The following is an 18,007-nucleotide window of genomic DNA, read 5'->3' as shown; positions in this document are numbered from 1 at the left end:
TTTTAAAAAAATCTAATAAATGTAAAATAAATTAATTTAATAAATTTAAAATAAACATCATTTCAAAACATACCATGCACTATCCAATCCATACTGTCCAAATATGGAAACTATGCTGCCACAAGAGCCCTTTTTTAATTCATTGTTTCTGTGATGTCATGAGAACCAACTCACTGACATTTATCCAGCCTACAGCAGACTAGCCCTGCTCATTCACACTGAAGTTCTAAGAAGTGTTTCAGCTCTGACAGCGCAACAGCAAATACAGCCTGTTTCATTTTCAAAGGTATAAAGTGAGGGTGGACAATGGTCATGTAAAAACAAATGACCCTTTTTGCTGCATAAAAGCACACAAACGGTATAAGTGGGAAAATAAAATACATGAAAAATGTTGGATATGAACCCTTTAACATTGTTGTTCACACTTTAAAGAATTATCCATTGAGAGGTTCTTTAGGGAACCGAAGTGGTTCTTCCCTGGCCTTATTCCAAAGAAACCTTTTTGGCCTTTATTTTTAAAAGTGTATAAATAAAATAATAAAATTACTCTTACAGAACTACAAGGCTTTGTTCTATGCATCTGTCATTTTGTAAAGCAAATCGCTCAACATTGCTGTCATGCCTAAATGTAGAAGAGAAAAACAGAAGTACTACGGAGAGACGAGAGGATAGAAAGTGAAATATGATCGCGTCTACATCGGGCCTCTCTTGGCCTTCTTATGATGTACGTGCCATCGCTTGTGTCAACAATAACATGATATATCAGGTGTTAGACGCTTACAGACAGCTTCAAATAGGAGAACATTAGGCTGCAGTTTATGTACCCCAGACATACCAGACACATGAAAATGAAAGCAGATCACATAGTTTTAAAAGTTGTGATTATGGAGAAGTCTGACCAGTTTTCGAATATGCATAGTTGCAAAGCATATGTGATGCTACAGGTAATTATTTGCATATATAAATAACTTTACATACAGAAGTTTGTCTGAGGCAGATTTCAAATGTGTTGTTCTAACCTGTGCGTCTTTGTGTTGGTTCAGAAAGCAATGAAACATACTAATTTCCTTCTTTGTGTGGACTGGGGGGTTGGCTCTGACTGGAAAGTGCCAAGGAGCCGGTCTCATACAGAGGAGCGTATTGTGTATCAGCTCTGGAAAACTGGAAAAAGGTTCACTGAGCTAGTTTTGGTGTAGAAACAATTAAACTTTGTTTCTCAGATCAGTAAGAGATATTGCTCAGTACAATACAGGAACTAAAAACTACCATCCCAAAGCTTAGAATCACTTCAGTAATTTTAGTGCTATTTATAGTGTGTGTGGTTTTATGTAGTAAAGTCAGTCATAATTCATTTTCACATGATAATTTTCCAACCTCTATATTTTAGCAGGCTGGTTTTGTTGCTGTGCTTTTAAAACTGATGTATGTAAGTGAGCTCTGTTGTGGTTGCCTGTGATTGAAAAGCAGGGCTGAAACACTCCTTATAACTGCAGCAAGAATAGGCAGAATGTGTGTAAAGCCCACTCTGGAATACATGTTAAAAAAAATAAATCATAAAAGTGGTGTTTCATCCACAACCATTCAAAGTAGATCAGCTCCAGACTGGAAATATGAGGCATTTTGGATGTTAATTTGAATGAGATTTCACTCTTATTGTTCTCAGCAGTTTTATAGTCATCTACAGCCTTGCTCATCCTTCTAGAAAAACTTGAAGTTACTTGAAACATGCAAAACTGCTCAGGAATCACTTTATTCGTGTATGCGCAATAGAATTAGTTTTAGTTGGTTGAAAATGTGGCTTCCAAACTTTTGACCCGCAGTGTAATAAACTGCTGATTGCACAAAATATTATTAGTAAAAACATAGTAATCAAATATTTCTGACGCCGATCACGGCGGCCATCCTACAAAAAAACATTCTCCTTCTAATGTGCAGGAGAAAATAAATACCTTCGCTTCAAAATGGGGGACTGCATGTTGTGCACTGCATGATCCTTTCCTTTTCAGGACTGCATACAAAGCACATGAGCAAATGTCACCACCCACTGGCCAAGCATGGACAGTACAGGTTTAAGAAATATTGTTTTCAACAAAAAAATAGCACAAGATCAGAGTAACTTTATTATAAATATTCAGTGTTGTTATGACATTCTGCCAGAGTCTGGTTTCTTTAAAATGGATATTCTAAAAGAGAAGAGTGAGAAAATGCAACCCCGGAGTTCCTTTCAGACAGTCCACAGAATATTAAAGGGGATGGGGACGAAGAGGGAATCAAACAGCATCATTTAAAAGGTTACTGACCCACATTAAATCAACATAGGTTTTGTTGTTGCTTCTTAAAAATGCTTCACCAAACCAAGCATTTTGGCAAATGTTTAAAACCGCTATGAACACACAAAAAAAGGTCCGAATTTGACACTACTAAGACTCAGGCACCTTTCCATAGCTCCTATGACCTTAAATAAAAAGCAGGTTTGTATTTTGGTTATTTTTCAAGTACAGAAAAGAAAGGAAACAACATGTGTCCAACATTGTTGGATACAATACAATAATGGATTAATGCCAGACTCATTAAACAGTGCTGCTGAATCAAATCACACATTATTTGTGATTCACTTGGTTGAATTAATGCTGTAAACCTGTAATGGAGACTGAGAAAGAGAGAGACAGAGAAAGATGAAGTGTGAGAAAAGCTTTTTCTGGTCCCCTCACAGTCACTCCATATCTGCTTCTCTGTAAACATGTTCTTAAATTCTATACTGACATGTAAATGGCTAAGAATGAGCCCTCACAGGTGGCTAAAAACAACTCCTTAATCATATACAATAAAGTTTAACAATAACAGCAATGCCCTTAAAATAAAAGGAACCAAGCTCTCAGTGAACAAGTATCCTTAAAGCCTAAGAATGACTAATTGCACAAAGAACAAAGTTTAACATTTGACACCAAAAATCAAGACAATGAAAAACAGAACAAGGAGCACTTACATTAGTTAAATTCTAAAGAGAAAATAAAAAGGACAAATAAACTGGTAGAAGGATCATGCCTCAAATGATGGCATGTCAATGAATAGAAGAAAAATGATAAAGCTGGCTTACACTATATATAAAACATTAACTATTTAGCCATAAAATAGCATATTTTGACCATAAAATGACAGAAAAATACAGTAGCCTTCCAATTCCTGTGGAACTGGGTTTTATATTAGCGGCTGTGTAGATGTACATCTACAATCTGATTTGCAATGCAACACAGAAGATCTTAAAATATATGACTTACATTGTTTCTGAAACAGCACCACATACTTAGACCTTTTAAACAACAAAACCAAATGTTCCCCAAGTCATGTTAAATAACCTTTATTGACTGAACCTCTTCAATGCTATATGTTCTGAATATAAAATATATATAAAGTACTCCAACTGCGTGGGTCACTTTGTCCTTAGGTAAACCACAGGGTAAAATCAGTTAGTACAGTAGTAGTGTTTTATGGATTACTAATGCACAGAAAAAATACGATTGTCCATTTGAGCACAACACGTAACTGCTAAACGGGTGGGAGTGAAGAGCAGAAAGGAGTGATGAAGTAGACAAGTGTTAGCAGTGAGACAGTTTTGCTTTCATGCCTGCATTTCAACAGCTTTGTGATGGTTTGGATAAGTGTGAACTGGAGAGCTCTTTAAGAGAGGGAACTCTGCAGTCCTGCTCTGTGGAATCCTCATAAGGCATACACTGGGAGAGGTTTTCACACTTAGGTTCAGGATTTTGATACACCGGTATTATCTCAGGTTCTGTTTTCCAGACAGGACCTTTTCCCAACTTGAGATCCACAGGGATCAATTCACTCTCCTGTTTCCGAGAAATGGCAGAGGAGCAAACATTGGAGGGGAAAACACTGTCAGAGGAGACATCAACACTGGGAGCCTCAGAGCCAGTCAAGGCTAAGCTAGTCCTGCCTTGTAGAAGAGCCCTGACCCTCTGTGGAGAACTCAAGTCAGCTGGCTCATCCTGGACCAGTGGAACTTCTGAGAAACCTCCGTTCTGCTTTAGAGTCAGGCGCAAATCTTCAGGTTCCATCTTTAGCCTCTTGGCCTGTAATTCTCCATAGTTTTGGCACTGCAAATCCCTAACCTCTGTGTCGTCAGAAGACCTCTTGGTGGTGGCTTTCTTGCTCAGGTTGAGTGGGACAACCTGGTCCTGAGGAACGGGCAGGACATGGCCGTTGGGTTGGTAGGACTTGCTAAGGTCCTGGGCCAGAGCTTCCGAGAGGCGCTTGGTGAATGAATTCATGTGTGCCGAGCCCAGGCGCGTTCGCATCAATTGGCGCAACTGCAAGCTACAGTCAATGTCCAGTGGAAGAATTTTGAGAGGAGGAAGGGGTGGTCTGGTAGTCCGACTGTCTCTGGGGCCTCCAATCCAGGTCAGATTCTCCACGCCACACCCTGAACACTGATGCTGTAAATTCTCAGGTGTTTCAGGGTTCCTGGCCTTGGTCTGGCTGAGCAGAGTCGTCTGATGAGGGACTGAGGGGTCTTGAGGAGTTCTCTCTAGACCACCCATTCCACTGAGGCCCAATCGAGCCCTGAAGAGGTCCAGAGGACACATGCCTTTGGTGGGGCTGAACCCCTCCAAAGATCCACCAATCTGAAGCTTAGATTGACCAGACAATGAAGAAGGAGCTGAAGGTTCAAGGTCTATCTTCATATCTTCAACCACTTTAGATTGGAAAGGCAGATGACTGATGGATGCGGGAGGTTGAGAAAATTGCTGGTAGTCTGGCAACGTTTGGGGTTCTTTCATTTCTACCTGCTCCCTGCGAATTTTGGCAATTAAAGGTGGTCTCCCAACTCTGTTCTTAGCCAGACCTTTAGCATTCCTTTTACCTGGAGGCCTTCCTCTTTTTCTCACCACCACACCATCTGGTGGTGCTGCCTGATGAAATGGAACAGAAAATGAAGTAAACTTTTGAATCACTTTCATTAATTTTATTTTGTATAAACTAAGTTGTACAATGAATATTTTAATAATATAAACTAGAAAACCATGTATTCTTAGATAATTTATTAAATATATTTCAAGTTCTATGTGAGAGACATATTTTAATTAGATATTTTATTATATCTATACACATTTTATATATATATATATATATATATATATATATATATATATATATATATATTTTAAAATAATACATTTTAGTCAGATTTAATCATAAATTAAAATGACATTTTCTAGAAATTAATTTAATTTAAACTTTTCTTGATGTTACACAATGTCAATCATTTTAGAATCAGCTACAGCTCTGTTTCTTAAGTTTCTTAATATTTTGTTAACTAGTATATATATATATATATATATTTTGTAGAATATACTAAGAAAGATTTTGTAGAATAACTATCATATTACAACTGTTTTATACATATATCTGCAACTAAATTAGTTTTTTTTATTTAAAAAAATATTGTTTCCACTTTTGCATGGCAGCAATATTATTCACTGCTAGGAACACCACTATAGGGAGAAAGTACTTGCCTGGCTAGCGACCCCATTCTTCTTCATGGAACCCTGTGCTCCTCTGCCACGTATAGGCTTTTTGATGGATGCAACTGACATTTCTGTAGGTTTGGGTTTACTCTGCTCTTGATTTCCTCCCCTTATGTGCAACTCATATGGGAGCATCAACCTGCAATTTATTGAACAGAATAAAACAGTCCTCTGTCAGGGACTAAACCACAGCAGTGCCACTGATTTTGCTGGTGTAACTGGAGACTTTTACTCACTTTTCATAATGCCTTCTGGTGCAGGTGGCGGCGCTGGTACTGCCTGGGCTGCCACCCAGCTCATTGTAAACTGTCTTCCACAATCGCCGAGATGTCACCTTTAGGCAAGACAAGTCAAGTGAGCTCTGAATAGCAGTATCAAACTCTCTCACCCCTATCACTTTCTTCTTTACAATATAGAAAGCATCAATAAATGTGCAGTATTCAAACTTACTGCCTCATAGCCTCCCAGCTTTTTGACAACCGAATACATGAGGAAAAGATCAACTGTGGACAAATGAACAAAAGACTTACAGATGGAATCAAGTAACGACAGCAACAACAAAAAAAGCTTGAGTCATGACTGAAGTTGAAATTGTGGTCTTTGGGGGGAAATTTTCACCATATATTGAACAAGTAGAGTAATACTCACTCTTCTTAAAGCCCAAATTGGGGACCTTGCTGATCGGGGACCCTCGACGCTCCATGAAGAGATACAGCCGGTCCAGGAAGAGCTGCTCCTCAGGATGGGGGAGCCAACTCCCCTCCCATCCCATCTCCACATCGCCCATCAGGTTTTCCTGAACCCAGGCATTCAGACAATTAAACCGATTGTTTGATGTAAAATTACATTTACTCAGTTTTCCTTTACCCAAAACATGTTTGGTGCCGAAATCATGGACAAAAATAAATATAAAACTCAGACTTCAATATGGCTGCAACTTCTGTTTTTGTTTATGCCATGTGTTTGTCCACTTTTAAAGATAAGCACACATACAGTGTCAGAAAGTACCCAAAAAAGTCCATTTGAAATGGTTTAACTTGATTCAGTTGAGGCAAGTTTGTCATGATTCAGGGATGCAATTTGTATGATGCTAATTGTTGGGTATAAGCATTTATTACTTGTTTGTTTCAAGCTAATGTAGCTGACGGCTGACACTAAATATTTTGGCTGATCAAAAGTAAAATTTTCACCAAACTATTGCTTTACTTTATTAACTGCCACTGGCATGTCTTTCAAAACTCTTAAACATCCTGTTCAGCTGCCTCTGTCAGGCGTGTGGACGCATGCACACCTTGAACAGGAAACAGTAAACAAGTGAAAGACTTTGTCTCTCTGTTCCAGAATCAGCAGAGAGATCTTAATTTTTCCTTCCTGTAGATTTTGTGACACTGCAATACAACTTGTCAAAAGGAATCACTAATTTTGTTTTAAATACAACTTGAACAATGTACATTTAATATTACAAACAACATTTTTCTTTTAGACATTTTATTCAATATGTCAACTATTTTGGCAATTTTATTTGGGTAGTGACATACAGTAATTATCAATATACTTTTTAATGAGACATTCTGGAAATTTATTTCATTCCAACTTCCTTCTTAATGTTTTATTTACTATATATCTGAAATATATGATTCTATAGAATAAATGTATTGTATTTTTAAATGTATGTATCCGCAACCAAATTGGTTTTACATTAACAACGTTGATTCCACTTCTGCATGGCAGTGTACATGTTACATTATACTCCAGAGCAGCATTCCTTATTGTGAGAAACGCCACTGTAGGCAAAAAATTATTGCCTGGGTAGTGACCCCACATGCACACCTTGATCAGAAAACAGTGAACAAGCGAAAGACATTCTACTCATTCTGGAAACATACCTTCAACCTCTCTGCCCATGTTTCTGACTGGCTGAAGCTTTGCTGTTCGGCCCCACTGCTGTCTCTACCCCTTCTTTTCCGTGGTCGTCCCTTTAGGCTTACAGAAGAGCATCCTTGCAGACAGACATGGATAAAATCATGTCATCGCCACTGAACAAACTAAATTCTGTGACTTCTAAATTTAATACGACTTCTTTGTGACTGTAAAACTTTTAAAAAATTAAACACTTCAAGAGCAGACATTCTGAGCTACTTGCCAATTTGTCAGTATTAAAAAAGGTTCCAAAACTTCTGTAGCTCAGTGTGATGTGTGCACCAATATTAAAACAAGGATTTTCATTACCTTTCTTGTTTTTATTTTTGTTTGTTTTTTAATACATCTACTCATGCAACTCTGTATCACAATCTAAGATACAGGCAAAACTTACCAAATTGAGACATTAAACTTGGGCTGGTGCTAAGACTTGGGTGGTTGAAAATGTCCCTGCAATACATGACTCGTGTATGTGGCAGGGCCATTTTTAGTCCTCCCAAAGCCAACAGGTGAGGGTCCTGCAGATTTGAGGAGCCCGTCTGGTCCTGGATGCGTTTCTGCAGTGAACGAAAGCGGCAGTACTGGGGGTAACTCAGCACCTTAACCTTCTGTTGCGTTGCTAGAGAGCCATCTGGGGGAAAAATGCAAAATGCCCATCAGGAACTTTCAAGCAGTTCTCCAAATCGTGCACATTTGAGCCAGAGGTGTCATTACGCTTTGACACAATCAGTAATCATCAAGTGTTAAAAAGGTCATGCAACCAAAATGGTATTCCTATGGACAATAAGTATACTGGGCATTTTTCCACAGGTATTCATCACACTCACTTTGTGTTTTACAGAACTCAGTGTTGCTACTGACTGACTGTTTAATAGACTTTTCTTTTTTATCTTGTCATGAACAAAAAATATGGTAGTTCAAAGACCAAGTGTTTCTAAATTATCCTGTAATTATTTCAAAATCAATAGTTCTTTAAATATTATTGCAAGTACACCTCTCTAGAAAAATAAAAAAATAGTACATATTTATTTCTATATACACAAATTGAGAAATTTTAACATGTACAGTAATTAGTCAATGTCCAGATTTTTATTACTAAGTAAAGTAAATTATGCTTTGATTATTATGATAGACTGGGGAAAAAATCTGAAACATTATATAAATATAACGTGTGTTTATTTAAATCCAGTGATGTAGTTTAGTCAAGTACTTGTGAGAGACTTAATTTTAAAATGTGAACTGACTGGAGTTTAAAGGACATATTGTGACAATCTGATGGTACTGGAGATGCACAGTGGTTTCATAATCATACTGGTATTTTCAGCTAATTGCTTTAAAATGAAAGTATCAGCATCCGACATATTTAGATTTGACATATTGACTGTCTTCATTATACTCTGGAAGAGCAGAATGTTTAGGTTAGAATGGTTAAATGTCTGCATTTACTTCCCTTTTTAGTACTTTCTATAAAATAGTATAAATGTCAGTATAATCCAAGCTGTGGTAGTAGCAATTTTTTACATTTTGTAAATGCAAATGTACATAGAAAATGTTAACCATCAGCCTCTGCCCAGAGTGTCCCATATCTTCCTAGATAATATACAAGCACATATAGTCGTATGCAAAATTGACAGTCAAATGACATTTTTTTGTTGATTTTCTAAGTGAAAATTTGTACATATCCTTTACAGAGAACACAACTCTGCACACTTGCCCAACAGGTATTGTTTATTTGCTGAATATAACTACCTAAATAGAATAAGTGTGCAAAAATGAAGCAACATTTTATAAATTATATTTGACTTTTTCCTTTCTATTAAACTTAGCAATTAAGTAGTAGCTATGTACTAAAATATGCAGAAAAATTCTGTATTCAAGTTTGTTCCCTGTAGAGGAAGTGCTAACTTTTTTTTCAAGTAGAAGAAACTAAAAAAAAAACATGTGATTTGACTAGGGGTACTGAAACTTTTGCATATGACTGTGCTCCATGTAAACAGTTATCCTTACCCTCAGTTTTCACTCCTTGAGGCTGACCTGGGGAACTGTCAAGTGTGTGGAGGCCATTGTTCTTTGGGCAGCTATGTTTCCACTGGGGTGGTTCTACACAGGTCCAGTTCACCAAGTCTTCCACTTTGACCACAATCTTCTTTGATAAACCGAGGACTTCATCCTAGCATACATGCAATCACAAAATTGTTTCATGGTCATATCAAGCAAGCACTATATGTTTAGTAATATAAGGTTCAGAGTTGGGCAAATTCAAACTTTGCATAAGTTTAGCAGACCAGAGCAGGTTCTGCTGGTTGATAGCCTAATATCTTCTGACACCCAAACGACAAAGGGGTTGCCTGCTACTCTCAGCTACAACTGGTAACAATAGGCCACCAACCCCCAGGCAAAGATAATCCATCCGAACTGCTGAAAACCAGTGTAAAAGCACAACTGACACCGGAACCCGCCTTTAAAACTGCATGACAAAACAGTGACAAAAAGGCATCTCGCGGCAGGAGCCCGTCGCTTAATATTTTTTCCCAGCTTCTGTGCTCAGTCAAATGGATTTGTTTTGCTTTAAAAACACCACATTTAAATAAAACATGGGCAAGAAATCTGACTCCAAATTCCAAATGCTATGACTGGTTTTGCCATGACTCAGTCTTACACATACACGCATTAAGCTGCTTCTCTGACAACTGTGTTTTTCCAGTAAAAAAAAATATATCTGGGGGTTTTAAAGTGCTCATCTCACTGAATTATTAGACCCTGAAACGCGCTACAAAAGCTCAAGTGCAATTAAAGTTAACCTCATTAACTCTGAGTATTTCAACAGTTGAATTACAGGCCAGGCTCATGAGAGAGCAGCATGCCTGCCTCTTCTGTTAAAAGGAACTGATTTCTAGTAAGGAGACAATCATGTGAAGACTCTTTCTTACTAACACGGTAAAAGATCCAGACTTCTTTTGTGCTGATCTAATTTTGCTCATGTTTCTTTCTCCTGTACTACATACTGACTACGCATTAAATAAACTAGAAATGATTTAATATTTAAGGATTATAAATTAATTCATTAAAAGCAGATTATTTGCTGACGTTAATGAATAATCTAAAAATTCAGATTTGCTTTGAGTACAGTGGTTAGCTTTTCCCAGACTGAACTTTAAGACAAACATTTTTACACCTATTATCCTTCCATGATATCAGTGACCAAATTACCAGGATTTCCACACAACTATTATTACTGAAAATGTTTCAAAAGCACCAACACACGGTGCAAACATTTTATCATGGATATTACATTCAGACGCTGTTATTTAACCTTTCCCATTTCTTTACACTACCAAAAAATAGAGCATTTACTTCCATCATTTTTTTAAGACAGTATCTCTAATTTATCAATTAGAGCTAATAAAATTTGAATCAGTATGATTATTATTCTGATTATTAATACCATTGTATTAATATTATTAACGTGACAGATCACTAAATCTGATATACATTCAATTCCCAACTCACTGTTTGCCTGTTTTTTTGTTTTTTTTAATCCCCCTCTTATACTCTGCTTCATTTACCTCTCCATGTTCCCCAGTCCTGCCCTTGGGGGTGTCCTCTGGGAGAAAGTAGAGTCTGGAGCTGGCCAGTAGGTGGCCCTGTTTTTGGTCCTCCCAAAGCAGGGTGACCTCTGCAATGCACACAGGCTCCTGAGGGCCACAGCGCACATAGTAGAACTCACCCAGCGTCCAAACCTTAACAGGGGCCCCAGCCTCCGGCCTATAGCACACCGACTTGTAGAAGGCAAAGGTGCCTCGCCGGCAGCAGGGAGGGCCTAACCACTGACGAGAACAAAAGCACAAAAGAATTAAACTATTACTAACTTTATATACAGCAGTCAAGTAATTATGGCGTCCTGTGAAGAAAGCCATTCCAACAACACAGCAGAATTTCAACCGTCGATGTGAGAAAGTGCTGTTGAAATGAGAGCACTGTAATTCCTATAAAATACAAGTTTACTCAATTTCCCCTTTACTACAAATCAAACATAAAAGTCAATCAGCCACGACGTCTGGTGTCTGAAGGTTGCTTCTTGAGTTTTCCCACTGGAACTACAAGGCTAAAGCCAACACATAATAAAAGCTTAAAATCGCCAATGTTGGCATGATACAAGCTGCACACCTAAGTCATTACAGATTAACCTCAAACCACCAGTTAAGTAATCTAAAATAAACTTGCTTATGTGGTTTGACACTGTATGACATACCGCTATCTATAAAAATAGACAGATGTATGCGGTATAGCTAAAAACAGTAGTAGAAGACATCCTAATGCCTGCTCTGTTCATTTTATAAATCTTAGCATGTCACACAATGGCTGAATTGTCCTTTAAAAAATACCACCATTATACATGAGAGAGAAATTATTTTACATAATACCTTATTGCTGTGTTCCTGGTGGCCAGACAATATTGCAAAGTGCCTTGTTAAGTAAACAGAAAATTCTTAGGAAAACAAGAGAGCAAGAGGAACAAAAAAAAAAAAAAATCTACTCTTAAATGATTCAAGACATTTGTGATTCATAGCAGTTCACTATGTAAACTGGACTGACAAACACATACAGCCACCCCTTCACATGATCCAAATTATCCATTTCTGCAATAGTCATTGCACATTTCTCAAAGCAGTGCAACGTCAATGACAAAAGACTTCATTCTTCTGCTCCAATTTGCTAAGGTTCATGTGAGAGGTTCTCTCTACTCATTGGACGAAAACTGCTTTCAAACAGGCACCACTAAGTTCTGAAAGGGGCAAGTTACACTGGATTTCAGTCATCTTTAAACTACTAAAAATTCCTTGGTCGTCATTGTTAATGTTTCCATGGCTGAAAACACATTCCAGTGTATTAAGCTACTTAGAAACAGCTCTGATAGTGATGGAAAAATGCACACATACTTTTTTTCTCTGAGGGTTAAAATGTGATATTTTTCACAAAGGAAACTCCTCATATACAGTGCCAGGGTGGTTTAGTGGTCATAAAATAAGCAAAAACTCCATGATCAGGACAGAACGGGAACTTTTTATAAGGCTTTACTATGTTTATTCATTTTAAATGCAAATAATTCCTGCAACTTTACTGTCAAATTCAAAAGATATTGTAGTAATATAGCTATTTAATTGCTAAACTGGACACAGTACATGGAATTGCTGACATTCTGTTTTTCAAAATAATACTTTCCATGATCATTACCCAGCCTTACCACTGGGAGGGGTATTCCACAAAGCAGGATTTCCCAGTAAGGCTATCGCTCTTGAGAGAGAGAGAGAGAAAAAAATCTGGTTCTTTATGAGTTCTTTAGTAAAGGGATTGGTCCTATTTAGAACCAGTACATGTTTAAATGGTTCTCTACATGGCAAAATTGTTCTTCAGATTTCTGGAGAACATGCTGTATATGGTTTTATATTTTAGATATTTTATATATATATATATATATATATATATATTTTTTTTTTTTTTTTTTAATGACACTATACAGTACCATAACTGATTCTTGCATTGTTACTATGTTCAGCTTGTAACAACAGAAGAGCCTTTTTGGTGCCATATATAATCAATTTTTTTTTCAATAAATCTATACAGAATCATATACAAATCTGAAAAATCATTTAATCATGAAATGGTTCTATAGAGAAAATAACAAAACAGCCATCTTTTTTGTGAAGATGGTGAGGATTTTCCAGTAGAAATAGCCCTATTGGACAGACTTGAATTTGGGCTTAAGTTATCCAGCTTGACTGAGGAATCACAATTTGTGAAATAGCCCCCAGAAGGGTCAGAAAGTAAGCCACTCTCAGCCACCACTACCCCCACCCCCACCAACGCATGCATGCACACATGCATACATACATACATAACCCCCCCTCCTCTCCAGCCCCTATCCTATGAGAGCTAAGCCACATGTGAAGCACCTAGCGGCGGAAAAGAGGTATGGCGGGCTGGGCTTCAGCTAGGCTAGGATACAACCACAAAATGTAAGACTGGCTCACAATGTATTTGAACTAGAAACACCCAGATAATATCAGCGTTTTGGGGACTATTTGGTGTGCAGCAAACAGAGCTGGAAAGACAATTAGAAACACACAGGCTACAAGTTATGTGACCTTGGAGCTTCTTGCAGAACCCAACACTGTTTAGGCTACAGTTATTATTGCTGCTGTAGGTCTGGAAAATTTATCAACGATAAGTAGTTACAGCAGAAATCCGCTCAGCATGAAAAATACACACCCAAAATCGATCTTCGGCTCGTTTTCTCTTATTTTCTTGTTAGAATAATTCAACGAGACCGACTTCCTATATTCCTACATTTAAAACCCAGCGTTATATTTGAGTATTTTCGCTCGCCTCACTTCCTAAAGTGTAATTCGACGTGACAAAATATTAGCAGTCTATACATTCAGGCTTGTCTTTCTCTCGCCCGCTTCTCTCTCCCTTTCTGATCAAACCTGCAATCAGTCTCTCAATATACGGCATATTCGCCACCGACATGAGTCCATATTCGCTATCGGTTCTTCATCTAAGGCGACATTCAGTAAATTATTGAGAATACTCGCCGAGCAGCACATGATGTTCGCGGTTTACAATAAATCTCTCGCTCCACCTCGTTCATGTCTGTCTTCAACAATATTTCCGAGCCTTTCAATATCACCACGTCATTTCAAAGTAAAGTTCCTGTTTAGTTTAGTTTTAGTCGCTCGACTAACAGCCCCAAAACGGCATTTATGAAATGAGGAAACGTCTCGAGAGGCTTAATATCAAACTCGGAGCACACTCGAGAAAAATAAAACAAATTCTGTTAGGCAAATGTGAGAATGTGGGGGTGGGGGAGAAAGAGGACCTAGGTAGCCGACACGACACACAAAGAAATTAATCATTAACAAAAAAAATTATCGAGATGTTGAAATTAAATTCAATGCGGTCAATTTTGATACAACAATGCTGGAAGGCAGAGCTCAGAAATCGACCCACAAAGACGGAATTTTCTCGCAAGTTTATCGCAATCCCAAAAGTTTCGACTCGCTCAGCTGAGTCGAAATTTGTCGAGTCGTTGGCTTGATAGAGATTCAATTCAGCCTTTTAACAATATTCAAAACGTGGCGATGTTACAGCGGGAAAAAGATAAAATTACACAGATATTTGCGCTGAAATGCTTCGCGTTTGGCCAAGTTATTGAGTCCCAGGCATAAACAGCTCAGCTCGTCGCTTTACAGAAATATAAAGTTGGAAGTTGCATTACCTGTATGGTATTCTGCTCCATTGCAGTTCAGCATTCCCTTATTCTCTCTCTCTCTCTCTCTCTCTCTCTCTCTCTCTCTCTCACTCACACATACACACACTCTCACTCTCTCTCTCTCTCTCTCTCTCTCTCTCTCTCTCTCTCTCTCTCTCTCTCTCTCTCTCTCTCTCTCTCTCTCTGCCCCCTATCAAGTTACACAGCCGGGTACTCACCGGCACACTCACAGAAATGCTACAGAGGAAAAGCTTAGTGTGTTTTTTGTGAAAATGGGGCAGGATCTAGGTGTGGCCAAACTCGATTTCCCAAAGAACTTGTAATAAAAAGTGTATTATCTTTTATTAATGCGCATAGTGTGGTACTGAGTGCAGAAAAACACGGTGTTTGGTCTGAGAAAAAAATATATATGTAAAGGCTGTAATACACATGTAACCGTAGTGTGAGATGAGACTGAGCTTGATTCACTGAATCAGATATTATTTCCAGGAAATATCATTTGTTGAGCCTGTGAAATTAGGCTGAAGGTGTTGATTTTTTTTCTGTGTTCTTCTCACTTTGAGGAAAGAAGGTTTTAATTCAGAAAACTAATCCAGGCCTGTTGTGAGTCACGTGACCTCGCACATTAAGGGCGACATTGTGTCTGAAGTCCCGAGGAATTCAAGATGGAAATGAAATGAGAGGAAACAACCAGTCCTCAAAAAGTAACTCAAGACGTTACAGCTCAACAGAGCTTTGACAGTTAATGTTTTACTGCCCAAACCCACTATCACTCAATATTCAAAGAAAACTGTTCACTTCTGCAACTTTGTTTGTCCAGCAGGGGGAGTGTTCACGTGTTTTTTCCAGCTTTGACAATGATATCACATTTTTTACAATTGCTCAATGGCCTAAGCTCAAAATTCATAACAGTAACAAAGATATTATATATTAAAACCATACTGGTGGATATGGTTAGTAATTGATAGAACAGATGATTCTTCAAGGGTTTTTTATTAAATGCAATGGTTCTATTTAGAATCATGAGCTCTACATAGCAGCATTTCATGCTAAAATGGTTCTTTGCATGATGAAATGGTTCTTTAGATTAAGGGAGAATGTGTTGTATATGGTTCTGTACATAATCCTTTTTGAAAATGGTTCTGTATAACACCAAATAGGGTTCTTCCCCTGCTAGAAAACCTGCTGGTCACCAGCAAAACGTGTTTTGGATACTGGTATGCTGGTCAACCTGCATTGTTAAACCTGAACCAGACCAGCATTAAGCAGCATAAACCATCTTAGACCAGCATGAAATTGCTGCTGGTCTGTGCTATTTTCTTCAGCAGGGTCTGCTTTTATAATGTCAAGCTTGTAACAATAGAAGAACCCTTTTTGGTGCACGAAATGGTTCTGTATAGAGCTCATAGTTCCACACAGAACCACTGCCTTTACTAAAGAACTCTTGGAGAAACATATTTTTAAATGTGTATTATGCTGAATGTGTAGAGCACAGTGATGGTGACCGTGTTTAAGAAGGTAACATTCAAACCCGTTTTCAAAATAAAATGAGGCCCTGAAAAATAATTTGGTAATTGCTCATTTAGTAATATGAATGAATATTTCTTACTTTATTAGTCCTGATTGGGAAACAAGTAGAACAAAACAGCACAACACACTGAGACAGGTGAACAATAACTTTTACAGCAGAACATTAGCTGCAATGCAGGAAAATGAGTCACTGAGCCTCATCTCTGTATAAACCAACAGAAAAAGTGAAGACACTGCAGAGATATTTTAGTAGTTTTGTTCAGTAATTTGATTCATTTTTTGCCGTGGAATTTTTTTTTGATAGTTTGCATGCAACGCTTCAATCTTTGTACTCTCTGTCTTCTATGTCACTCTCTCTTGCCACCATTCAGCCATTGAGACAAAGTGGCCATCCTGTGTGTAATGGATACCATGAAAACACCCCATGGTTGCTGTCCTGAGAGTCTAGGAGGTGGTTCACTTAGACCTCATATGATGAACTTGCATCACACTATGTGTGCGATATATGCATGTATACCATAGCAATCCAAATGGCCATAACTAAAGGTAAATAGGTTGCCACTTGCAGGGCAAACAGGAGTCATGTATGGTTGTGCGTACTGAAGGTTCTTGGTGTAGATGATTCTATCCATTCCTACAACGGTGCTGAAATGGTCCCTCATGTGGCTAACAATGGTGGTCAGTGTAGTGCCACAGAAACAGGCCAAATTGATTTTAATAGATCTGCTAGATCTCACAGTCTTCTCTGCAAAATATCTAATCGCATACATTAACACAAATACAGTTCTCTCTGTTGGTACAAATCTTAATGTCTTCACAGACATTCAAAAGAAAATTAGTTTTCATGGCATTATCCGTTCTAAATAAAAGGGGGGGGGTCCACATTTGCCTTTGCTTTGAGAGATTGGCTTGTACAAAAGCAGATGGAAAATCAGAGTTGTCCTACATTCAGCTCTATTTCAAACATGAATCTGGTCTGGAAGCTGTCCCATGCGTGGAGAGCTTCTGAGGTCCTTCCCCCAAAACAGCGGCTAGTTGAATCAGGATCAGTCATGCTAGCTCCCAGAGATACTGATCACCTTTTAAAACCTAAAAAAAAAGGATAATCTAAATCTAAAATCTAATAAAAGGCTCTCCTCTAGCAGAGAGTTATTGAATATTATTGCTTTGGCAGCTATATGAAGCTGTAGATATAGAGCACCAATTATATTTATAAACAGCTATTAATACCTCCATATTAATAGTTGTTTACAAAGAGTGATATGATCCTTGTAGAATGTACAGCTTATTATAAGCATGATGATACAATACAAGCTTATTATGCTAACACATAATAACATTTAATCTTCACTAAGGCCTGCTTAATACTGTCAAGTACTGTTCTTTGTGAGCATGCACCTAAGATTAAACTTCAATATCCTGCTCCCTTTAAAGCAAAACAGAGGCAACCACCTCACCTCTCCTACTTGTACGCTCCTGAGGTGACAGAGTAGTGGTCTGGACATTCCTGAATGTGGTCCATTCCATGTTAAAGGAATATGTTGGAGCACCATTCTCCTCTCATGATGCAGGCAATCATCCAAAACATGTCTGGTGTCTTAATTTTCCTTATTTAGTTTTGCACAGCAGTCCTGAGGCTAATGTAGCTAACATATGAAAGCTTATCACCAGTTAGCATTTAGCAATCTGCGTGCTTACACCGCAGACTTTCAATAAGTCACAATAAGGTGTTGACTAA

At 38.0% G+C, this 18,007-nt stretch overlaps 1 protein-coding gene across 2 annotated transcripts; it reads right to left on the bottom strand.

Moving 5' to 3' along the window:
* Positions 1 to 2,097: 2,097 nt before the first annotated feature.
* On the bottom strand, positions 2,098 to 14,829 carry zgc:77151 (uncharacterized protein LOC337153 homolog). 2 transcript variants are annotated; one of them, XM_017704299.2, is made up of 10 exons: positions 14,746 to 14,829; positions 11,033 to 11,293; positions 9,474 to 9,636; positions 7,861 to 8,097; positions 7,433 to 7,545; positions 6,195 to 6,342; positions 5,997 to 6,049; positions 5,783 to 5,880; positions 5,535 to 5,685; positions 2,098 to 4,931 (listed from the first exon to the last, which is right to left on the bottom strand). In XM_017704299.2, the coding sequence occupies exons 1-10, from the start codon at positions 14,764 to 14,766 to the stop codon at positions 3,633 to 3,635; spliced, it is 2,544 nt and encodes an 847-aa protein (XP_017559788.1). In that variant the 5' UTR covers positions 14,767 to 14,829; the 3' UTR covers positions 2,098 to 3,632. The 2 variants fall into 2 exon arrangements, with proteins under 2 accessions (XP_017559788.1, XP_017559790.1); XM_017704301.2 differs by lacking the exon at positions 14,746 to 14,829 and adding an exon at positions 14,063 to 14,241.
* Between the last annotated feature and the right edge of the window lie 3,178 nt (positions 14,830 to 18,007).

The sequence above is a fragment of the Pygocentrus nattereri genome, chromosome 16 (assembly GCF_015220715.1).
Source record: "Pygocentrus nattereri isolate fPygNat1 chromosome 16, fPygNat1.pri, whole genome shotgun sequence".
In the NCBI taxonomy this organism is placed as follows: Eukaryota; Metazoa; Chordata; class Actinopteri; order Characiformes; family Serrasalmidae; genus Pygocentrus; species Pygocentrus nattereri.
The sequence above is the reverse complement of the archived record's forward strand: the minus strand, read 5'-3'. Positions and strand labels throughout refer to the sequence as shown.

Coding starts and splice junctions, on each gene's coding strand:
- zgc:77151 (XM_017704299.2), bottom strand. CDS start 14,766: ATGGAGCAGAATACCATACAG. Junction 11,294..14,745: donor TGGAGCAGAATACCATACAG/GTAATGCAACTT, acceptor TGTTCTCGTCAG/TGGTTAGGCCCTCCCTGCTG. Junction 7,546..7,860: donor AAGTTTAATGTCTCAATTTG/GTAAGTTTTGCC, acceptor TCTGTCTGCAAG/GATGCTCTTCTGTAAGCCTA.